Source organism: Thermothelomyces thermophilus, chromosome 7, assembly GCF_000226095.1.
Source record: "Thermothelomyces thermophilus ATCC 42464 chromosome 7, complete sequence".
Classification (NCBI taxonomy): Eukaryota; Fungi; Ascomycota; class Sordariomycetes; order Sordariales; family Chaetomiaceae; genus Thermothelomyces; species Thermothelomyces thermophilus.
The window spans coordinates 261881-287071 of NC_016478.1; the positions used below are offsets into that span (position 1 = coordinate 261881).

General features: G+C 40.5%; 2 protein-coding genes across 2 annotated transcripts; one reads left to right on the top strand and one right to left on the bottom strand.

Moving 5' to 3' along the window:
* Positions 1-1491: 1491 nt before the first annotated feature.
* On the bottom strand, positions 1492-2447 carry MYCTH_2311289 (uncharacterized protein). Its single transcript, XM_003666486.1, has 2 exons — positions 2276-2447; positions 1492-2187 (listed from the first exon to the last, which is right to left on the bottom strand). The coding sequence occupies exons 1-2, from the start codon at positions 2290-2292 to the stop codon at positions 1728-1730; spliced, it is 477 nt and encodes a 158-aa protein (XP_003666534.1). The 5' UTR covers positions 2293-2447; the 3' UTR covers positions 1492-1727.
* A 321-nt stretch (positions 2448-2768) lies between these two features.
* On the top strand, positions 2769-9564 carry MYCTH_109377 (uncharacterized protein; the record flags this gene model as incomplete). The annotated part of the gene is made up of 6 exons (XM_003666487.1): positions 2769-2810; positions 2845-2986; positions 3129-3171; positions 3289-3373; positions 3744-8873; positions 8936-9564. The coding sequence occupies 6 exons, from the start codon at positions 2769-2771 to the stop codon at positions 9146-9148; spliced, it is 5655 nt and encodes a 1884-aa protein (XP_003666535.1). The 3' UTR covers positions 9149-9564.
* Positions 9565-25191: the final 15627 nt, after the last annotated feature.

Below are 25191 nucleotides of genomic sequence, written 5' to 3' on the forward strand. Positions count from 1 at the left end.
GCCTGGACCCGTTGACCCCACAGTGACCTCACCAGCGGAGTCCCGAGGCGTTTAGTATCAACCACCGCGTCGCGTAGCGTCCGGAATATAGCCGAGTCCGGAGACACCTACTTCTACTCGAGGTGCCAGTACTAGCACTGGCGTACTCATGCGCACTATTCTGGCTACTAAAGAGTTAATCTCGTGTGTACGAGACTTTGAACTCCGAGTTCGTTGGCAGCTGTGATACTTGTGGTGGCGGCGCAAAGACCCGGCACTCGAAGTGTGGAAAGCTTAAAGCGATTGATCAGCAAGCCCGCTTCAGAAAATATCGCGAGGTGCCGTGTTCATCGTGCACTCGTTGTGCGAAGCCTCAGGTACTGTACATTACACTGCGAATATTCTAATGGATTTCGTGCTACCCTTGGATGCGGAGTTGCAGTCTCTTGGAGTCATTAAGGTAGTACGGTACTACGCTCTAAGTTAGTGTACTACGGAATAATGGGCTTTGGGTCAGCGAAGGGGCCAAGCAAGTACTGTACGCAGTACTTTGTACGTAGTTGCCAACCCCGAAGTCGAGGCTTGTCGCTCTTGAAACAGCACAACTACTCCGTACTAATCCGTACAGTACATTACTCGGGTAGTTGGACACAGCAAATAATGCATACACTCCGCTACAGATCCGTACTAGTACATATTACACAGCCAGGGGAGGAACAATGCGCCATCCGTCATTCAATCCCAAATCTCGACCCACTAGCCTTGTTCACTTTGTTTCTTTGTAAGTTCAACAAGCTTAATTCTCAAGCGATCCGAGGAACCGTTAGGGGAAGAATTGCAGTGGTCGAAGGATATGCGGCAGATGGGTGAGAATTTCTCCTCGTCAACTCATATTTCCGTGCGCAAACAGCCAAATGAAATCCAAGCCTACTACTAAGGTACAGTACGAGGTGTACCAAGTAATCCGTACTCCGTATTCATCGGATATATACCTTATATAATCCACACACTAGGCGCCTTTTAGGGCCCTGGCTACTACCTCTTCACACTTGTGGAGGAGGCAAGGGTGCGTCGTCAGGATCCGGATCTTGTTACCGTTTTCCCTGCGCGCACTAGCCAACCACATACCAGCCTTACAGTGTACGGAAGAAGGAAAACACGAAGTTAGTAGTGTGACCTGAATTCGATGTCGGGATGTCTACCATTTGAGACTGACTACACTCTCCTGATCGCTTCACTTTTCTTCGGTATACCCGTCGATGTTATGTCATGTACAGATGATATTACGAACAATCGACATGCTTGTTCAAGTTAGAAATGAGCGGAACAACGAGCACCGCAATCAGTGTTCAATTTCGACTGCTTCGAGGAATGGAGCAGTCACATCTGCATCCCTTGCGGACAATGCTTTGAAGTGGGAAGCATTACTTTAACTAAAATGCCATGAGACGGATATATTTTTTCCGTGGAGTCCGGGATTCGCATTATTAACGATAGGTAACGCAGGCGACATGGATGCATGCCTCTCTTTTGGGTAGGAAAACTACTCGAGGAACGTTTACATTATCACCATAACTATGTACTTTAGAATTTTTCCCAAGCAGCCTTTTGACGGGGTTCAGGATCATGCCGGTGCTGCCAAAAAAAACCATCGGTTGCATATCCGCTTCTGCGCTTGCTGTGGTTGCAACGCAATGCCCAAGCCCAACCCATGATACTAGCTGCAACCCGCGATACCAGCAAGCTGGCTACAAGCGGATATACAAGTCCAAACAGTCGATCCGCCATTCTCTCCGCCCAAGAAGGCTCCGCAACCATTCCAACCCAAGCCCTGTCCACTCGACTTTGGCTCGTGTGGCCTGCTCTGTAACAGTCGTTGCCAATGCCCCGGCGGTGGTCTTAAGCATCTCGCCGACTACAGCCGAGACTGTGGCGTGGAGATTCTCGGATGCTTCGATGTTGCTTGTCACTTCACCCCCCATCCCTGACTGAGGCAAGTAAATATGGCTTGCCGCGAGGTTTGGCTGGAACCAGTTGCTGCCAACATCGAGAAAACAGCGGTCGGACCAGTTACATGAGGTCAGGAAGAGTATGAGAAGGAGGAACGAGCAGTAGAAGCATGGTCGATTGAGGAAGTAGGTGCACAGGAAGAAGAGGAAGATGAAGGCCGGCGAAGCGTTTGTCGGGATGAACAGCAGCGGGAGCCAACTGCGGAAGAAGACACAATCAGTCAACACTTCATCACACAGCCTAGTATTTTCTCCAAAGCATGGAAGGAGAAGTCGATTCTGCCCACCTGCGAAGACAAAACATTTCGGTTCCCAAAGGTCGTAGTAGGGAGGTCAACAAGGCATCAAAAGGCCGCGAAGACCCAGCAATTTCCCTTTCCCTCAAAAAAGAATCGGTGCGTTGAAGGTGCAAAACCCAAAAGAAGAGTGGAAACGGGTGGGGGATATTCTGAAGCAGCGTTGCAAGTGCGGTTGGCTTATGGCGCGGAGCGAAGAGACGTCGATGCCGATGCTGCGGGACGTGCGGATCAGAAGAAAAACCCAGGGGGCAATATCTTCTACCAGTAAAGCCTTCGATGGCTGTCGGACTTCAGTCTTGAATACTTCCGATGTCCTCACATAGGATAAAAAGCTATATTGACCCGAGAGCGGTGCCCATTAGCCCAGGTTCTGGTTGCGAAGGCAATTCTTGGGTGCGTTGAAGTGGGATCTGGCCGTTCGCGATTACCTAAGCATTGGGATCAAGCCCGACACAATCCGACACGTACATGTACTGTGTACATGACCATTCTATGTTGCACTTGTGTTATGTTCTTGTGTAAGGTACGCGTCGGGCCCACTGTAATCCGTACCTTAGCGTTTACCCCGCCTGAGCCTGCCAGAAGCCGAGCCCCACATCACTACGAAGTGCCGAAGCGATCTGACAAGGGTCACGCAAGGCGCTTTTCGGTCCTGCTCTCCAGGTTCCTCAAGTGATGTTCAAGTATACGAGTGCGCCGGTGAGATTCTCATATATAGCAATTCTTGGAAAAAGAGGTTGTGTCTGAGGCATCACGTTTGCCTGGCGTTTAAGCAATACGTCTAACTCGAGGACCTTGCCTTCGATTTCATGACTGACTATCCATAGGACCATAACTAAAGCATGGTGCTACTTCGATATCAGCAAACTTGAAGGGGAAAGAAGGTATGGACAGACTTGCCTCCAGCTAAGCTGTACTTCTGCTGTATACGCTGAGGCCCAGTGTGCGACTCCATGCCAGCAATATTGGCGTTGAAAGTTATCTACTAGGACGCACTGCAGGATAAAGAGTAGGATCGCTACGGACATACCACCTCTACATCCGAATAATCGACATATTGCAACCCGATTTGGATTAGGCCCCTCTGTACGTGTTTGGTTCCTGGACTGAAATCAGGTGGGCTCCGCGGTTGCTATAAGCAAGAAAGAGAGATCACCAACTCGCAACCCAGTAACAATCTACAGCCTTGGGGGCGCTTTTTTTTACTAACTGCCGCTTGACTTTCTTTGGTGCTGTATGCCGTTCACAACAGACTTGCACCTGCCCTGGGTATGCATCATATCGTGAGGTTCCCATTGGGCCCTGCTGAGGTTGAGTATCGAGCCTGCTTGGTGCCGCTACGCGCCACAGCGACGGACACGTGTAGCCGCTAAACTGGAGCACGGGCCATGCAATGCTCCCAGCCGCCTCGGCCGCTCGCGTTATAATTTTCTGAAGCACCTCAACCATTGAACAGGCCAACGGGCCAGGCAAATCAACGCCTGCTGCGATTTCTCTTTTATCTGACGAGCAGCAGCGCCACGAGGCGGATTTTTCTTTTCTTCTCCTCATTAGGATATCCGGTCTCTGGGCGGTTATCGGTGGATTGCAGACACTGGTCTTTCATTATCCATATCCTTCTGCAGGGTCCCCGATCGCCGTCACTTATCCGTCATCGTCTGTTGGCGACCTCCGCGATTTTTTCTCGGGCAACCAACCTGCCACCGTCACTGCTGCGATTGAGGCAGTTTTAATCTGCATCGACCCGCAACCCCGATCATCACAACGACCCCTGGTCATGTCCAGTTACGGCATGCCTGGCGGCGGCGGCTCCGGGGAGTCAGAAGCGAACCCAAAATTTGAATCGCTTCTCGCTCAGCTCCGCCTCCAGTCGTCGCCCAGCCCCGGCCCTGGCACAGGCTCTGGCCCCGATTATTCCGGCCAGTTCAACTACCATCACGGCCACCAGTCCTTCTACGCCCATCACTCCAATTCCGACTCCCCCAATCTTCCGGGCCATGCCCAAGAACCCATGGATTCGCCGGCCTTTCTACCCGAAGCTCCCACGCCGCCTGTCGCCTTCTCTCACTCCCAGTTCCCGCCCGGAATCTTGAATCAGATGGCTGCCGCCCGCGGTGGCGCGGCGGCGGGTGGAGATGGTCGAACCGCGCACTTGCTGAATCTCCTAAAGTTCAGTGGACAAGGCAGCTCTGCGAATCCGCACCAGTCTGCATCACACGAACCGCCGAAAAGCTTTGCGTCCGCTCCGATTGCAAGTCCAGTTATCCATGCGCCCGCTCCGGCAGCTGCCGATCCCACCGGCCTGCTTGCTGCTCTTATGAAGGGCAACCTGCAACCCGAGCCCCCCAAGCACGAGCCCAGCTCGTTGTTGTGGAATCGAGCCTCGCCACCTTCAGATACTCAGCAGTATCTGCTTAACCTTCTTAATAGGCCTAAGCCTAGTCAGCGCGACACTGAAGAACCCGCCGAGTCGAATCTGCTTACCCCGCCGCCTGCGACCGACGATCCCAAGGATAACGAGAGTTCGCATGGCGGTCGCTCCGCAGAGCCTACGCTTGTGGGAACCTTAGCCTCGCGCTCCGAGTTTGACTTCGAGACCAAGAATATCGAGTCTCCGCCTCCAAAATTTGACTCGACCCCGCATTCTCAGCTCTCGCAGCAATCCGGCCTGAGACAACCCGGTGTTTTCGGCCATTCAGACCATTTTGGCAATCTTCCCGCGGCATCCCCTGCTCACCATACTCCAAAGTCTTCGACTACACCCGGAGCCTCTGGTTCGACTACTGGCAGTGGCCATGCCCCCCCTGTTCCGACTCAGAATCTCAAAAAGCCAGACTCTGCCCAGCCATCCCATGACGAAAACCGACCTCTCAGCGATCACGGCGCGATCGGTAGCACCGAGCAGGACAGGCCCAAGCCCGAGCACCCCACCTCACCACCACAACAAAGCAACATCTCCTGGCCTTCCAACAACAGCTCAGCCGTGTCAAATGCTGTCGGTATACCGCCAAGCACGGCTGCTGGTGCGGAACAGGGGCACAGCGAAGAGACCAAGGAAAGCGTGGCAGACGCCGTCAGTGGCCTAGCCCAACAGGTTGACCGTGAAGCCACAGAGGCCTTGACCCGCGCCGAACAGGAACAGGCCAAAGTCGAACCTAATCACAGCTCGGAGCACACCGCAATCACTGAAAAGCACGAGGAATATCCCAAGCCATCTCAAAGTGTTTACTCAGCGGCCGAGGATAAGTCTCCTAAGGAAGAGCTCTCTCTGAAAGAGGATACGGCTTTTTTCAACTCATCACTTGCTCAAGACTTTGCCCAGGGGCACAGGGATAGCGGAGATGACTCGGCGCAGGCGGCTCAGGGCCCCGTGGCTGACAGCTGGGAAAGCGCGGAGGCCGAGGAGGTCGTTGTAGGCGAGGAAACGGCCGCCCCTGTAAAGGTGTTCAACTTTCCCATGAAGCCCTGGATCACCATTAGCCTGCAGGAGATTGACGATTCACGTCCTGTATTCCGCGAAGAGGCTATCCTTGACATCGCCCGTCTCAAGAAGGACTTTGACCAGATTGACCGCAACCTTGTCTCAGCGTCTGAGACCTACATGGCTTATGGTATGTCTAAGGCTGGTGGACTGCGGGTGATTAGGCAGGAGGATGGCAAGGATGCCAAGCTCTTCACCGACACCAAGGATCGCATCTTTAACGTCGCTATATCCACCTCCCCATCTCACCAACATCCCCAGGAGGCTATCATCGGCACAGGAGTCAGCGGGACGGTGTATTGGGTTCAGCTCAAGACTGGCGATCGTGACCACCTGGAGGATGCGCATCCGGAGCAGTATGGCTTCGCTCTCCCGCCGATTTCGACTCAGGAGGGCGGTGATGCACCTGGCGGTGTTCTTAAGACGCGCGCCCGACCCTCCGCAATGCGTCCCGAATTTTTCGCTGTCGGCAGGGGCAAGTCCATCAACATCATCTGGCCCGCCTTCATATTTGAGAACGATCTGTTCAAGAACGGGCACGATCGCGTCGTCGATACCGAAAAGCTTTTGAAGCAATGCTCCCTGAAGATTAACACCGGCAAGGCTGGAAAGGACTTCATCTTCAGTCAAGATGATACACTTGTTGTCTCCCTCGACAAATCCGGGCGAGTCAAGTTCTGGGACGTCCGCGACCTCACCGCCATTAAGGAGGGATCGGACCCACTACATCCCATGCCGGCGCGGACATCATTAGAGATCAAGGAGCCACTCATGACCCTGACCACCACGCCCGAGGGCGAGAAAGCATGGCCGACGTCGGTATTGCTGCTGGATAAGTTCCGACCGTACCAGAAGCGTGCAGCCCTGAGATACATGATTGTGGGCATGAAGCAAAATCACACCCTTCAGCTGTGGGATCTCGCTTTGGGCAAGCCGGTCCAGGAGTTCAACTTCCCACACAACAAAGAATCCGATGCCGTCTGCAGCGTCATGTACCACGCACCAACCAGCATGATCGTTGTAGGGCATCCTACTCGCAACTCGATTTACTTCCTCCACCTTTCGGCCCCCAAGTACACGCTAAAAAATCTGTCGCAAGTTGACTACATCCAGCGGCTCGTCGCTCAGGATTCATCAATCCCGCAGCCGGAATCTACGGCTGTGATTAGTGGTATTCGGGAGTATTCGTTTGCCAATAAGGGAGTGCTCCGCAGCCTCAACATCCTCGAAAACCCGGCAGCTTCTGGAGACGGTGAGGAGCCCACGCTCTTCGAACTATATGCAATGCACTCCAAGGGCGTTACATGCTTGTTCATTAAGCAGTCTGAGCTGGGCTGGACGAAAGATAACAAAGTCCTCGCTCCCGTCGATGCCGTGGAAGTTGGCTTGGCCAAGATTTCGAAGCTTGTTGCACCGCCGCAGCCGCAGCCGCCCGATGCACACCACGTCAGCGGTTCCGGCGAAACTGCCGCAACTCCGCAGATACGGATTGCCACGCGTGGTGGTAAGGACACCATGACCAAGACTGCATCGCCTCAGGGCGACGACAAGAAAGGGTCAGATTCAACATCTCCGCCTAAGTTCGAGCGCAAGGAGGACGTTGAAATACCCGGCCCAGCACCGGAAAAAACCGAGAAGAAGGGGAGAAAGAAGAAAGCTGCCGCTGCCGCCGCCGCCGCCGCTGCTGCCGCTGCCGCGGCTGGCGACCAGTCAGTTTCGAACGGTGCCGTCGAGGTCAATCGGGCAATTTCGCAAGGCAAGGCCAAAAAAGACGCTCGCAACGCCGATTCGCCAGCTGATGCGGCATCGAGCAAGCCTGCCAACGATCTTGCCTTCACCTCAACAGCTTTCCAAGAACAACTCGACGCTGTTGTCGGCAAAATGGAGTCGCGCATTGTGTCCAACCTTTCAGGTCGTTTTGACGCAGTCTTCAACGACATCTTTAAGCAAATGCAAAAGTTTCAAGATAACCGCGATTCGGCCTTCGCCAGCAACCAGTCGGCACTCTTACAGATGGTGGCAGACGTGCTCAATAACAACACTGAAGCAGTGTTGAAGAACCTGATCATCGCACAGATCAACAATAACGTCATTCCTTCAGTCCACAGCGCCATTGACAAATCTGTGTCTGAGCAGCTCAACGCCAAATCGATCACCCAGGTCAATGTCATGCAAAAAGAGATCCAGAAGCTTCTTCCTAGTGCTGTCAACCAGGCCATGCAGAAACCCGAGGTCATCAGATCGATCTCAGATAAAATTTCGCACAGCATCAATGGTCAAGTGGAGGCGCAGATCGCCAAATCACTCCACGCCCTTGCGCCTACCATAGCCAAAACAACGGCTCAGAACGTGCACCAGCGCATAATGGAAGATGTCCGGATTCGGATCAGCGAGGCATTTGAGCAGCTCGACCAACGTCGTCGGGCTGAGGACGCCAAACTAGATCGACTTATTGCTCAAACCCAGGACCTTTCCAATGCCATCTCATCACTGACTGCGTCCCAGACCCAACTCCAACAAGAACTTGCCGCTCTAAAGCAACATATCCACAGTCAGAGCCGCGAGAGAACTTCGGTTGCCGAAGAACATGGACGTGGCCATCCTCATTCTCACAGTGCTAGTGGCTCCCACGGCCTGTCAAGCGTCGAATCTCGGGAACTTGTCAACTATCCCTCGCAGCAGCAGCACCAGTCTCCTGCCTCGCACCAACAGCCGGTCCAAGCCCCTTTTTCGCACCCACATCAGCACCAACACCAGTTTGGAAACCAGGAGGGCCAGATGGCATTTGCCCCGCTTGGCCGCGAAGACCGTCAGAAGATGGAGCTGGACAATTTGATCGAGACGATCGATGGGCTGATGCGGTCCGGTAACTATGACGAGGCCATGCTGCGCTGGCTGCATTCGGGCGACAAGGCCGAAGAAATCTTCCAGCAGGTTCTTTCCAATTACAACCCAATCTTCGTTCGGGATCTACAGCCTTTGATCCTGCTTTCCGTCGGCGCAACTGTGTCGGTCGATCTGAATCGCAATTCCCAGAGGTTGATGAAGAAGGTCAACCTCTTAGAGGTTGTCATCTACGCATTCAACCAGAATCTTGGGGCTTTGGTTCGTGTTATCTCTCTGTCTTTGCTTTCGCACTCGCACTAACCCACTCCGTTTTGTTACAGGATGACCAAGTCCGGGAAGTGACACCTAAAATCATGAACATCTTGAAGACGAGGATTGAGCAGCTCTTCCTCGAAATTAGTCGGATTGCGCCACATGACCCAGCTCTGAAAACGCTCTCCAACATGAGTCAAGTTGCTGGCCGTGTCGCCGAGACCGTGCAAATGCGTCACGGCCCCATGCATGCGCCTGGCCATGTAGGCGTCCCCTATTAAGCGGCTGCAATCAATCTGATGATGATAGACAATATGGCTCTAGGATGTTTGAGGTGTTTGCTCTGATTGATACCCCGGTCGAGCATGGCGGTCTAAGGTGGGCTATGTGGGATAATTTCGGATGGTGCGGTCTAGTGCGTTGCGTCAGTTGATTTGCTCTGCCTATCACCGATCAGCTGGCAGTCAACTTGTGCTTAGCGATCGAGTAATTAGGATGGTTGCTGAGCGGGATAATCCCTTCTTTCCTTAACCATTTCGCGTCTCTTCTTTCTCGTCATTGGTACTTGGTGGCATTGGCACATTGTTTGTCATATACAGATTACGTTTTAGTTATACGTCGTGTTTGGCCTCAAGTGGACTATCTATGTATAGCTAGAGTTTCTTGTTAGAATGAGCACAGAACCTGCCTTGTTCACATGCGACTATCGTCTAGTGAGACTTGGGCTACCTGCTCGTTTGCTAGGCCTGAGTGTCTCGAGGCCGTCCCTGAGCAGAGTGTTGTCGAAAGTTATAACACTATGCTATATCAAGGGGTCTCAAAACGTACTATGTAAACATTGGCTTAGATTTCTACTAGAACTCGTGCAATTCCTAAGGGGCAGCTAATGTTATTAATATAGTGCCTTACTATTAGTTATACTCCTAGTACCTACTTAATAACTAGATCTTAATAGCTAGTAGCTATAATATAAATTAGTAGCTCTTTATATTTACTATTCTATAAATATAGCCCTAGAAGCTCTTAGAAAACTAATTAATTCCTTAGTTATTATAACTTATAGTATATTTATATATTGAAATAAAAAGCTATCTAACTTTATACTTTCCATTCTAAGATAAAATATAATTTATCTTAATATTAATACCCTAACTTATAAGGTTTTAAACTTTTATAAGCCTATTAAACCTAGAGGCAAGCTAGAAAGCCCTTTAAAGGTACTTATAAAAGCCTAATATAAGCCCTTTAGGTAATAACTAAGGCTTATTAAGTTAGTACTAACACTCCTAGGAATAGTTATATGTCTCTAAAACTAAACCTCTATCTAGTTAAGTCAAGAGGAGTAATAGCTTAAAGTATCTAAGGCATCTATATATCTATAGTTATAATAGATAAGGCTAGTCTTTTAAAAGATAATAATAATAGATATAAGGGTAATAATAATAATACCATTATATGTAGATATAAAGTAGTCTACTTATACTAAAAAAGATATCTAAACTTATAAAAGAAAGAAAAAATATATTATAATTATAAACTTATCTAAACTAAATAAATATCTATTATATTTATATTTTTACTTACTTATTCTATTTTTATCATTCTTATTATTAGCAGAGGTTTTTATCCGGCCTATTAGGCATGGTTTCCTTTATATATAACTAGAGAGGCTCCGGCATGCTTATTAGCATAGCGGTATAGGACTAATAATAATCATAATAATAATGATATTCTTATTATTATTATTAATAAGTCTAATTTTATACTATTATATTAATAAGTTACAACGTACTAGCCTTATAGCATCTATAAATAAGTATATAATATTTTATTTAACTATCTTAAGGTAGGAAAAAGGGAAGAATAAATATAGGAGTTATAGAAGGAGGAGCCCTTTATATAGTAAGTATATATATATTATATTAGGGGCCTAGTTAGGCTCTAGGTTAGACCCTAACCGGGCCCTAGCCGTACGCCTTATAAACGACCTACTCTTATAGACTAATTATATATACTTAGGTAGATTAAGTAGGTCTAGTCTATAGCTAGGTAGGTCTAGGAGGCTAATAACCCTTATATAGGCCTATTCTAATAAGGAGCTCTAGGCTTTCATTAGGCCCTAATACCTTTATAAGCCTTCCTCTATTAAAACTAGATATAAGGGGTTATTATCTAATATATATTATATCCTGTTATTAGCTTAGTTAACCTTCTAATAATTGCCTTAACTAGCTACTAAGGCTAGTTCTATAGCTTATAGCCTTCTTTATAAGGCCTATAAAGGGGGTAAACCCCCCTTATAGCTCTCTTAGACCTACCATTAGGCCATTACTCTTACTATTTCTAGGGCTATAGGCTTTAGCTCTTAGCTCTTTATCTCCACATTCTTCCTTTAAAATCTCTAGCTAAGCCTATTATAGGCTTATTAGATAAGGCTTCTTACTAGGACCTAGGGAGCCCCTAGGATAGCCTTAGGCTATAGAACTAGCTAGTAAACCTTAGCTTTAAAGTTAGCTAGCCTCTTATTAAGATAAAGGTTAAAGAATAGTACCTAGGCTTTTATTTTAAAGTACTAGATAGGGATAGCCTTATAAGGCCTAGTTATTATTTAAAAGGCTATATATTATACCTTTAATAACTCCCTAACTATTATAGGCCTAGGCTCTACCTAGGCTAAATAATACTGGGCCTTACCTAGTAATAGACCGGACCTACCTAGTAATAGACTAGACCTACTTAACCTACTTAAGTATATATAATTAGCCTATAAGACGTTTGTAGGTTATTTGTAAGGCATACGGCCAGGGCCTGCTTAGGGCGTAACCTAAGGCTTAACTAGGCCTTACTTAGGTTATATATATATATACTAGGTAAAAGGCACTCCTCTATATAACTCCCATATTCTTCCTCTTTTTCTTTCTTAAGGTAGTTAAATAAAATATTATATACTTATCTATAGATACTATAAGGTTAGTATATTATATTTTGACTGCCTTCCTATTAATAGTAACTCCCTAAGGGAGTTATTAATAATATAGTTATAATAGACTTAAAAGTATATAAGTCCTTAAGCTTGGTAGAATTATAGGAGCTTGTCTACCCCCTTTAAGTAGTAATAATATAATAGAATACTACAATCGATACCCTTTAGGTATCCTAACCCTAATCTATTTTAACCTTTAAGTCGGCTAAAGTACCCTTTAAAGCTTAGTAGCTATAGTAAAAATACCTCCTAATTAGATAATCTTTTAATAATAAAAGGAACTCTTTATAGTCTAGAAGAATATAATAGAATATATCCTTATTATTATTATTATTATTATTAGTCCTATACCACTATACTAAGAAGTATATTAGAGCCTCTCTAGTTATATACAAAGGAAATTATACCTAATAGGCCAGATAAAAACCTCTATCCCGCTTTTAACGCCCTATCTAGAATACTAATATACTATAAAAAAAAGGAGAAGTAGCTAGAATAGCCCTATAGAGGCCTTACCTCCTGGTCTAGCCTCCTTATAAGGTAGTATTCTAGGAGCCTCCCTAGGTCTATTAGCTACTATAGAACCCTCTGCCAAACGATAGTTATAGGCCTCTATACCCTATAAAACGAGGTATAGGTCCCTTCATAACTATATTTCCTAGGATTCCTATATTTAGCTTCTTAGTAGGTTTAGGCACTAAATAACTAGGTACTTTATAGTTTCCCTCCCTTAGCTATAAGTATAGTAGGGGGTACTAATCCCTAGGACTTAAACCCTAAAAAGGAAGTTATAGAGGCTAATAGCCCCTATATAGGCCTATATTACTAGGGAGCTCTAGGCCTTTATCAGGCCCTAGTACCTTTATAGGCCTTCCCTTATAAAAACTAGGTATAGGGTGTCCTTATCTAATATATATTATATTCTCTTACTAGCTTAGTTAGCCTTCTAACGATTGTTCTAACTAGCTACTATAGCTAGTTCTATAGCCTATAGCTTCCTTTATAAGGTTTATAGGGAGAGTAGACCCCCTTTATAGCCTTTCTAAACATATTACTAGACTTTTAACCTTATTATCTCTAGGGCTATAGGCTTTAGCTCCTAGCCCCTTGCCCTAGCCCTTCTCTTCTAGAACCTCTAGCTTAGCCTATTATAGACCTATTAGATAAGAGCCTTTATAAGGACCTAGGAAGCCCCTAGGCTAACCCTAGCCTATAGGAGTAGCTAGGAGAGTTTGGCTTGAAAGTTAGCTAGCCTCTTATTAAGATAAAGGTCGAAGGGTAATATCTAGGTTTCTATTTCGAGGTACTAGATAGGGGTAGCCTTATAAGCCCTAGTAACTACTTAGAGGGCCTTATATTAGGCCTTTAATAGTTCCTTAGCAGGGCCTTCTAGCTTACCCCCTATTATGGAAGTTTAAGGCCCTATAAGCTAGGGTGCTATAGATATACTTAGTATAGACCTTATAAACCTATAGGAGGCTAGGGCCCTAGGTCTTTATAATAAGCCTAGTTAGGGTAAACTCCTAGATTTCTAGCTTCTTAACTACCTTTATATAATAAGGGCCTTATTATAACCTCTAGTCTAGCTAGACCTTAAGGAATCTAGCTAACTTTAAAAGGGCTATAGTAGTAGTACCCCCTTTAGGCTATAGGAGCTCTAGTAGTTATAACTATTATTTCTAGCCCCTATTAAAGTAGATAAGTTTATACTTTTCTAGGGCAAAAGCTATACCTTAGGTCCTTACCTACTATAGGTAGGCCTTCTAAGCCCTCTATAGCGAACTATTATAAGCCTCCTTAGCCTTCCTAAAGGCTAGAAGGTTAGTATTATTAATAAAGCCTATTAAACTAACTATAAGGTAGGCCTAATAAATAGCCTAGTAAAGAGAGGCTATATAGAAGATAAATTATATAAGGGAGGGATATAACCTTTATAGGACCTTATCCTTTATTATTATATCCTTTATTTCCTAGCTATTAAAGTAGAAGATAGCTACCTTATCCTATAGCTACTCCCTAACCTAGACTACTATCTACTTTAAGAAGCCCTAGCTTTATAAAATAGCTAGTAGCTAGGTATAGTTAATAGTATCGAAAGCCACTAAGATATCGAGCTATAGGAAGGAGGTAGCTACCTTATACCTCTAAGCTTCCTAGACCTAAGCTATAATAAGCTAAATAGCTAGTTCTATAGACCTATATTCCTAGTTACCTATCTACTTAGCTAGTAGAAGCCTATAAGCCTCTATAATAGTTATTACCTTCTAGGTAATTATAATTTCCAATATCTTACTTACTATTAATAGGAGTACTATAGGCCTATAGCTACCTAGGGTAAAGTAGGCCTATAGGGGTTTACCAGGTTTATAGAGGACTACTATCTTAGCCCTTTTAAACTAGGCTAGGAAATAGCCAAGCTATAGGCTCTCTAAGGCTAGTATAGCTAGTATCTGGTAGAGCGGCTGCCTATAGGCCTTTAGTAGACCTATAGGGAGGAGGTCCTCCCCTAGGGCTTCTTATAGGGCTGCTTTGGCTAGTACTGCCCTAACTTTATCTATTATAACCTCCTAGCTTATTTCGAACTTCGGCTCCTAGTTATCGTTTAGTTCTAGGTTGTTAATATCCGATAGGTCTGCTTCCGGGTTTGGAAAGAACTTATCGGCCAGTGCTTTAGCCTTCTACTGGTAGGTTATAAGCCTTCCTTCGAAGGCCGGGAGCTTTGGAGGGTTAACTGGTAGGTAGCTTTGTAACCTTGCCTATTGCTCTAGCCTCTATAATAGGTCCGGCCGGTTGGTTGCCTCCTATAATATAGCTCTCTAGCTCTTGGTCTTTGTAGCTGTAATGAATATATCCTTATAGTTAATAGGGATTTTATTAGCTTTAATTATAACTAATAGGTCTTTATCTAGGGAAGCCTTATATACTAGGTATAGACCTAAGTTATAGCCTATTATAAATCTATAGGCCTAATAATTAGGTATAACTCAACCTAATTCCTTTAATATCTTAAGAGTGTCTTCTTTAACCTCTATAAGAAGATAATAGCCTTATTAGAACCAGAAGTCTCATAATAGAGGGATAATAAACTATTCTCTACCTTTATTATTTAGTTTAAGGCTAAACTATTAAAGGTAGATAACCTCCTTTAGAATAATAAGATATACCTAATTAAATTATAATAATACCTCTAAAACTTAAATATATAATAATGAGATAAGGAATTCCCTAGGATAATTATATAATAGCTATTAAGAAATATTATAAGATTACTATAGGCCTTAACGCTCTTTAGCTTAATAATAAATACTAATAGATATAAAGGTAGTAGGTAATATTTAAACTATAAATAGAGAAAGATATAGAAGGAGATATATTAATAACTAGAATTAATATATCTTATATTAGCCTATGAAGGAAGGGACCTAATAAAGATAGGATAAGAAGGTATAAAGGTAATACCCTATAGGTAAAATAGGTTAGCTAAGAAGTATACTTACCTTAATAGGTAGCTAAAGTATATATCTAATATAGATAAAAGGGTCATTTTATTACTAAGTATAATTTCGCCCCTACTTTAAGGCTAGTATATTATTATTATTATTTGTCCTACACCGTTATGCGAACAAGCATGCCGGAGCCTCTCTAGTTATATACAAAGGAAACCGTGCCTAATAGGCCAGGTGAAAACCTCTGTCCCGCCTTTTAAGGCTAGTATAATAGAACTAGTTAAGAATTGATATTAATACCTTAGAGACTAAGGATTAGAAGGAAGATAATACCCTATTCAATAAAAAGGATAGGGAGTAACGAAAAGAGTAGTCTCTGAGCAAAGTCTTATAAGAGGGCTAAAAGACTATAACTACCTAGAAGATAAGTTTATAAAGATTAGTAAAAGAATAGATAGACCTCCCTTTCTTATTTTAATCTTCCTTAACTCTACTAGCTTTATAAATGTTTAAGTAGATAAGAAATATTCTAATTATAATACTATTAGTAAGAGAATATATTAGAAGCTTAGAATTAAATGGATAAGTTTCCCTATTATATATACCTTTAATATTATAATTAGGCTATATTTAAACTAGAACATTCCTTAGATAACCTATATTATAATAGATATTAATAGCTAAGAGAGCTAGATTATATTCTATATAGTTTTATAACTTATATATAATATTATATTAGGCCTCCTATAGATATAATATTAAAACGTTATACTAGATATATATATAGGTATTTATAAAATTAAATTATAACTAGGATTATTTATCTATAAGATCTCTTTATAGATAAAATGGATAAGAATCTTCTAAATTATAAATATAGTCTTTATAAATATAATATAGAAGATATAGAAAAAGAAGACTTCTAATACCCTCCTAATTACTAATATCTAGGAAATAATAACTATCTTAGAAGTAAGATATTAATTTAATAAAGAAGATATAAAAATAGAGGTACCTAATTAAAGCCTAATATAAAGTTAGAAGTTACCTTACTAGATAAGCTTTATAACTTTACTAACTCCTTTAATAAGGAAAAAGCTAATAGACTTCCCTTATATTATAATATAACTAATTATTATATTAAATTAAAGGAAGGCTTAGATAGAAAGATTCCTAAGCTCCTTTAGAGGCCTCTCTATAATATATTATAAGATTATTCATTAAAAGTCTAAAAATAAGTTATTAACTTACTAGATAAGGGATAGATCTAAGCTAGCTCCTCCTTAGCTATTACCCTTATCCTCTTAATAAAGAATATAGATAAAGGATAGAGGTTCTATATTAATTATTAGATATTAAATAAAATTATAAAGTAAGCTTAGTACCCCCTTTTACTTATTAAAGAGATACTTTACTCTTTAGCTTAAGCTAAGTAGTTCATAAAGCTAGATATCTAGATAGCCTTTTATAATATCTAGATTATAAAGGGCTATAAGTATTTAATAGTATTTTAGATCTAGTTTAACATATTTAAATAGCTTATCTATTACCTCTTTAGACTTATAAATATATCTATAACCTTCTAATAATATATTAATAATACTCTTAGCCCAATATTTAGAGACTTTATAATAATATATCTTGATAATATCTTAATCTATATTATAGATAATAAGAAAGACTATTTAAAATAAATAAAGGATATACTCTAAAGGTTATAAAAAATAGGACTTATATTAGACCTTAAAAAGTATATATTTATTATAAAGGAAGTTAAATACCTTAATTATATTATAAAGGTAGGTATCTAAGTCTACCTAGACCCTAAAAAACTAGCTACTATCTATAAGTAAGACATACTACAGAAGGTTTAGGGAGTATAAAGTTTCCTCAGGTTTATAAACTTCTATTAAGACTTTATTCCTAACTTCTCTAAGTTAATTATACCCCTGATATAGTTAACTTATAAGAATACCCTATTTTAGTAGGAGACTAAAGAATAAGAGGCCTTTAAAGCTCTTAAGATAGCTTTTATATTAGAATATATCCTAGTATAATAGGATCTTAAATAAGTAATAGTACTTAAGGTAGATTACTCTAAGATAATACTAAGAAGGTATTTATCCTAATAAAGAGAGGATAAGATCCTATATCTTATAGCTTATTATTTTATAAAACTAATCCTAGTTAAATAGAATTATATAATCTATAATAAGGAATTACTTATAATTATCTTATACTTAAAAGCCTAATTAGCTAAGCCTTATAGTATTATTACCCCCTTTTAGATCCTAACTAATTATAAAAACCTTAAATATTTCTCTTTACCTTATTTAAATAGTAAATAGTAAACCTAATAAGCTGAAATACTCTCTCCCTTTAATTTTAAACTTTATTATTAACCTAGATCATAAATATCTTATTCTAATACCTTATCCTACTATAAATAAGACTATCCTAAAGATATATAATATATAGTATAACTCCTTCTTACTATCTAGATAGATATAGTAGATACCTTAATATTATCTAAAGTATCTTATTTATTGAAAGGGAATACTATTTTTATTAATAGATAGCTTATAACCTTATAGGATAATGGAGTTATTAAAGATAAATATTATATATACTAGCTTTAAGCTATCTAAGATAGAGCCTAGAAATTTCTAAAGGAGGTAAATATAATATAGACCTAGATTATAGATTACTCCCTTAATATATAGGGTACTCTCTAGTTCTAGGGTAGACTTTAGCTTCTTATATAAGAGCGACTTACTATTACTATCCTGTAATATATCTATAACTCCCCTATATTAGGTCATCTAGGGAGGAATGAGTTATTTAAAATACTCTAATAGGACTACTATTAGGACTTTATATCCCTAGATATAAAAAGGTTCATAAGGAACTATTATATATATCGAAGGGCTAAGGTTTTACGTTAACTATAATAAAGACTCCTCTAGCCCCTATATATGATTAACTACTTCTAGAAATATATTTCTATCGATTTTATAATTAATCTCCTTATATAAGATAAGAGGTTACCCTGGTACTTTATAGTAATTATTAACCGGCTGTCAAAGTACGTTTAACTTAAGGCTATATATCCTTTATAGGAGCTAAAGTATATATACTCCAGTTCTAGGATATATAGTAATACTTTTATAGATTTCTAATATAAAATACTAATTATAGTTTAGACTAGCTTAACTAGGTTTAGACTACTCTCTATAAGACTATTAGAATTGAATAGCTATTATTAATAGCTTATTATCTATAGATAGATAAAGGTATATAATATATGAATTAGAAGATAGAGACTATCCTAGAGATTATAGTCTCCTTTACTTAATATAACTAGCCTAAATATCTATTAATATATTAGCTTATAATTACTAACTATAAGTTGAGAATAACTAGGATAAATATAAACTACCTCTTCTATAGCTATAATATAAGCCTAATATAGTTTACTAACTTATTAGATATCCTTACTTTAACCTTATGGAAGAGTTACTAGCTTCTTATACTATCTGAGAGAAGGTATAGAATAGACCTAGGCTACTATTGTATATATAATAATGATATTAGTAAGAAAACGCTAATTATTCTTAATACCTAGCTAAGAAATTTAAGGTAAGGGATAAAGTATAATTATCTTTATATAATATTCAGACTAACTACCCTAGCTATAAACTTAACTAGGTTAATACTAAATATAAGGTAATTATAGTATTAATATTACTAATAGTAACTCTAAATATTCCTTATAACCGCTACCTTACCTTCTATATTAACCTTATTAAGTATACTATATCTAACCTATTACCTTTATAATATATATTAGATTCTTAACTAGATCTAATATTAGAACTCTCCTAAGAGGGATTACAATAAGAAGAAAAGAAAATAGAAGTAATCTTTATAGCTAGAAATATAAAGGAGAGACGAAAACAATATAATATACTAATAAAATAAAAGGGATATAACACCCTAACCTAGGAGCTATTAGAAAATCTAGAAAATACTATAGCACTTAACATATTCAAGTAAGAGTAAGGAGATATATATTATAATGATAGACTAATTATAAATAGGAGGTAGGGAAAGGTATATAAGTAAACGATTTAGAGTTTTTATATAGATAGGTAAACCTAGGGTAAATAAGTAATAGATATATTATAGATATACCGATAGACTAATAATAAAAATAAAGATATAATAACTAGTATATTATATACTTACTTTATAAGCTCTTCCTTAAACTTATCCTCCTCCTCTTCCTCTAAAAGGTTAATAGGCTCCTTATAGTTATAAACTAGGTATACTATATAATTAAGAGGTAAGGAAGAGTAATAGGTATAAGAATAGCTAAAGTCAATTAATATAGGTATAGGGTATATAGAAGTATATAAATAGGTATAGAAAGTAGGTAAGGGCATATATAAGATATAGATAATAAGGGTAGTATTAGTATTAACTAAAGTTAATATATTCTTATATATATATTATATTATATCTAGTATAGTATATTATCATTTTATATTATAATATAGTATATAAGCTACCTAATAATATATAAGGGTGGCAAACAAGCTTAATAGTAGACAAAGGAGGTTTAAGAGGCCTAGAAGAGGGCTAAGGAAGCAGAGAGGGCCTATAAGGGCACCCTAAACCCCTATATATAGGAGGTACTTTGGCAGGCCCTACAGGACCAGGCTAAGATTATTACGGCTACGAAGACCAAGAGCTAGAGAGCCACATTATAGGAGGCAACCAACCGGCCAGACGTATTATAGAGGCTAGAGCAGTAGGCAAGGCTACAAAGCTACCTACCAGTTGACCCTCTAAAGCTCCCGGCCTTCAAAGGAGGGCTTATAACCTACTAATAGAAGGCTAGGACACTGGCTAATAAGTTTTTTCTAAACCTAGAAGCAGACCTATCGGATATTAACGACCTAGAATTAAATAACTATTAAGAGCTAAAGTTTAAAGTAAGCTAGGAGGTTATAATAGATAAAGTTAAGGTAGTATTAGCTAGAGTAGCTCTATAGAAAGCCCTAGGGGAGGACCTCCTCCCTATAGGTCTATTAAAGACCTATAGATAGCTACTTTGCTAGATATTAGTAATATTAGCCTTAGAAAGCCTATAGCTTAGCTATTTCTTAGAATTAATATTATAGGACTAAAAAAAAAGCTCTCTTACATCTTTACGAATACCCTACCAAAACTTACGAAAACTACCATCGCTGGAAAGCTCTCGAAAAACGCTATCTAACGGTACTACTTTCAACCGCGCGCGAGCCGTTGTAGGTGTGTAACAGGCATCGTAAGCATTGGAACTAGACCCGACTACAATCCGACCGCACCTCGTACGCCCGTCAAAATTTTTACTACACAGACTACCTAGCGCCCCTAAATGTAATATTAATTTAAAGCCTACTACTAAGCTACCAAGTAGGGAGGCCTATAGCTTTAAACTAATCAAAGGGGGGCCTACTATAGGCCTACCTTACCCTAGATATTAAGGAACTAAGGAGTCTTATTATATAATTAGTCGACCTTATACTAAGCCTTGAATAGGGTAAGGTATAGGACCTTACTAATAGGTTCCTATTAGGCCTTATAACTATTATTATAGGCCTAGTTCTAAACCTATAGAAACTTATAGCTAAGGAAATTAAAAAGGGGCTAAAAGAAGCCTTTAAGGTTACCCCTTGCCCTACCTAGGTATAGGTAGCTATAGGCTTATAACAAGAGGTAACAAGCCCCTAGGGAGGCCTACTATCGGCTAAGGCGGTACCGTTATAGGCCTTACGGGAGGTCACGATACGGAATACAAGCCTATAAGAAGACCTTAAAGCCTAAACCCTAGCTAAGATAGTCTAAGTAATTAATAGGGCTTCTAGTTACCAGGGAGCCGTTACGGCTAGGAAGCTCCTAAGTAGGGATATAATAATAGTCTTTAAGGATAAGGCTACTAAGGATTAGTATTCGGTTAATAAGCGATAGGTAGCTATAGCCTTTGGAGAGGAGGCTAGAGAGGTTAGTAGGGCCTATAAGCTAAAGGAGTCTAGAAGGAGGAGCTATAGGGGGTTAGTAAACAAGACTTCAAAGGGGCTATAAGCCTATACTTGATCAAAACGGTCAAGTTCCGGCTGCTAAAGAGCCTATAGAAGAAGTAGACTACGGTACTCCTAGGCCTATAGGACCTTAAAGAGGCCTAGAAGGCTTATAATGAAGGGGTAGTCTAGGATACCTAGATATTAGACTATAAGCCTTATTGGGATGCTCTAGAGCTAAGGTAATATTATAGGTGCTAGGGCTTTAGCTATACCTAGCGGTATTACTAGCGGCCGGCCTATTATAGCCATTATAGTATAAAGGCCTATAAGGAGGGGGGGAAGGCTAGGGAGGCCTAGTACCTTACCTACTCTAACTAACTCCCTTATAGGTATATAGCCTATAAGGGCCCCTATATAGCCTGGTATAAGGGCTACCTAAAGAAAGTCAAAGCCTAGGAAAGGGCTAGGGAGGCCTACTAGTATAGACTCCAAACCTTCTAACTACTAGAGTAACTATACTAGAAGGTAGCCTTTAAGTTTAGTAACTAGCCAGAAGATGATAACTACTATTAAACTAGGGCTAAATGCCTCTATAGAAGGCCTACCCTAGCCTAATAGGTAGCTAAGAGCGCCCTATTCGATGCCCGATAGACCTATATCTCCTTTCTATAACCTAGAATCCCCTCCTTTTTATAACCGGCCAAGGGGGTAATAATTATAGAGCTAACTACTATACCCTTGGCCTCTACTCTAGCTACCTCAAATGTAAATTAAGATCCTTTAGTAGAATACCTAAGGTAATAAATAGACCCTTAAGGTCCTACTAGAGGAGGCTAAATATAACCTACTAGCTATTTAAGAACCATAGATTAACCGGTTTATAGGGTTAATATACTACCTCTAGGCTTTAAAATACTACCTAGTTTATAAGCCTAAGAGTAGGGTAGCTATTCTAGTAGCTAAGCGCTTCCTAGTTAGCTAGTAGGACTATTCGATAGAAGAAAACTAATATAAGGTAACCTTTCTAGCCCTAGGAAAGAGGGGGTTCGAGCTCTAGTTAATCTATAATAACAAAGGGAAGTAGGCCCTCTTATAGGACCTGCTAGCCCTACCTTGGCTAACCTACCCCCTAGTTCTTATAAGTAACTTTAACCTCTATTACCTAGTCTAGGACCTATTTGACAGGCTTAGCCTAGGGGCTAGGGACCTCCTTAGCCTTATAGACTAATAGGACCTCGACCTATATATGCCCTATAGCTAGGTCACTAGGGCCCCCTAGGGGGACTAACATAGCCGGCCTTCTATAATAGACCTATTCTAGGCCTTAGCTAGGCTAGAAGTAACCTATAGGGATATTGTAGAATATAGGAAATCTATCACGGATAAGTACATAGACGGCCTGGCAGGCTGCAGCCAGGACACGGGACATTCCGACAGCCAATCACTTGACGGACCAATCAGAAGAATATCACTACCAAGACTAAGGTCTTCACTAGTAATAATAACATATCACCGTCGACAACGCGGAATCACAGAGTAAAAGGAGAAATGGTACTAGTAATAACTATTAAAGAAGGACAGATAATTATATATATATAGCTAGCTAATCACTCGTTATAATAGACTCTAAGAGTTTACTAGTAATAGCAACCTAACCTATAATTACAAATACTTATACTAAGCATTACTAACTATTGTAAGAGATAACCCTAGTATTATTATAAACCCTTTAGCTTCACCAAATCCCTTAGACGACTTGTATACTTGTCCTGCTTAGTTTACCTCTGTCTAAACCCTTTAGAAGAAGTCTAAGCTAGGTTCGTCACACGTTGCTATTACTCCCTTTGTTCTATTATGGCTCAGAACGGAGGTAATTTCGACCTCGACATCGACATGGCTACTAACGTCACGGCCGAACAGCTGCTTGCCTAGCTTGGTCAACTCTAGCAGCGGATTCAGGAGTTGGACTAGAGAGACAAGGTTGCTTAAGCTCGGATCAAGGAACTTGAAAACGGCGAAAAGCACTTGTAGAAGCTGGTTAACGAGGCCTACGCCAAAATTAAGGCACTCGAAGGTACTAAAGTAAGCCGTATTAAGATCGAACTACCTAGTAAATATAGAAGAACTAAGGAAGATCTTGTAGGATTCCTAATAAACCTCCGATCTTACTTCCGGCTTAATGACGATAAGTTTCTAGATAATAAAGCTAAAGTCCTTTATATAGCTATAAGACTAGAGGGTAAGGTACTTAGATAGTTTAAGCCTATATAGAACGACTATTTTATTAAGGAAGATAAAGATAACCGAGATATATTTATATAAGTAGTTTTTCGATCCTATGACTATTTTAAAGAAGAGCTTTAGAAGGTTTTTAACGACAAAGATAAGAAGATTTATATATAGGAAAGACTTGCTAATCTCTAATAGACTAAGTTAGTAGCCTCCTATACTATATAGTTTAGATAGAATATATTTAAGTCTTAGCTTAATAATAAGGTATTAATATAACTATTCTATAATAGCTTAAAGGAAAAGGTTAAAGATAAGCTATATAAGTATAACTAGCTTAAGACCCTAGATAAATATATTATATAGGCTATTAGAATTAATAATTAACTCTATATACAAAAGTAATAGAAATAAGGTCAGATAAACAGAACTATAGTCAAGGCTAATAACAAGAAAAAGTAAGTATATATTAGCACCTTATATAGGATATATCCTAGAGCTATAGATATAGATATAGCATAGAAGTAGGATAAGAAAAAGATAATCAAAGACAAGTCTAACGTTATCTACTATAACTATAGAAAGAAAGGATACTACAAACGAAAATATCAAAGCCCGAAGAAAGAGTAGAAAGCAGTCCCTAGAAAGGAAATTACGGCTATTGACAAAACTACTAAGGATATTATCGAAGTAGTAGCTACAAGCTATAAAGATAAGGACAGCGATATAGATAGTCTCGGACACGACGGCGATAGTAAAGACAAACAAGCACCGTACTCCGAACTAGTCATGGTGGACCTAGAGATAGGTCTTGCCGAATAGGACACGGCGGGAGAGTATATACTACCAATTTCGATTCTCCTAGCCCTGAGGCAGTGGGGTTTTATAGTTATATAGAGGTAGGATAGATTGTAGACGACTGATACCTAAGGAATCGAAAGACCTGGACCTAATGTTCTATTCCTCTAGGAACAAATCGAATAGTATTGTAACAAAGTTTTCCGGCTTAATATAGAACTATATAAATAGGATAAACGCTTGATTTAACTTACCTAGTAGAGTAATAAGATAAGGGACAAAATAAGGGAACTCTAACGTATTATAGAAACTATTAGAGGGGAATACCCTATGATATACGATAGGTCTGATAGCTATACTAAGTATTTTGACGATTAGTAACTTAGCTATAATATATGGAACCCTAAGTACTAGTTTATATATACAAACCGTAGAAAAGATAAATATATATAGGAAAACTACTAGAAGAAATACTCCTACCTTAGCATTAGAGTACCTATAGTCTATATATAGTAGGAAGGATTTAGAAAAGAATTCTAATACCTTCTAGGCGACACTACACGACTATACCTGCGATATAAGGCATATATATAGGTGCCTTGGTTCTAGTATATAGTATACAAATGCCGATATTACTTTTATGACAAATTCGAAAATAATCACTAGCCAACCTAACAAGGAAATGAGGATAGAAGCCTCTGCCCTATAGAATAGGTCTATGATATAGGAAACAGAGCGGCCGAATTGCTCTAGAAAATCGAAGCCTGCGATCTAGAAGGCATTATAGTAATACTAAAACG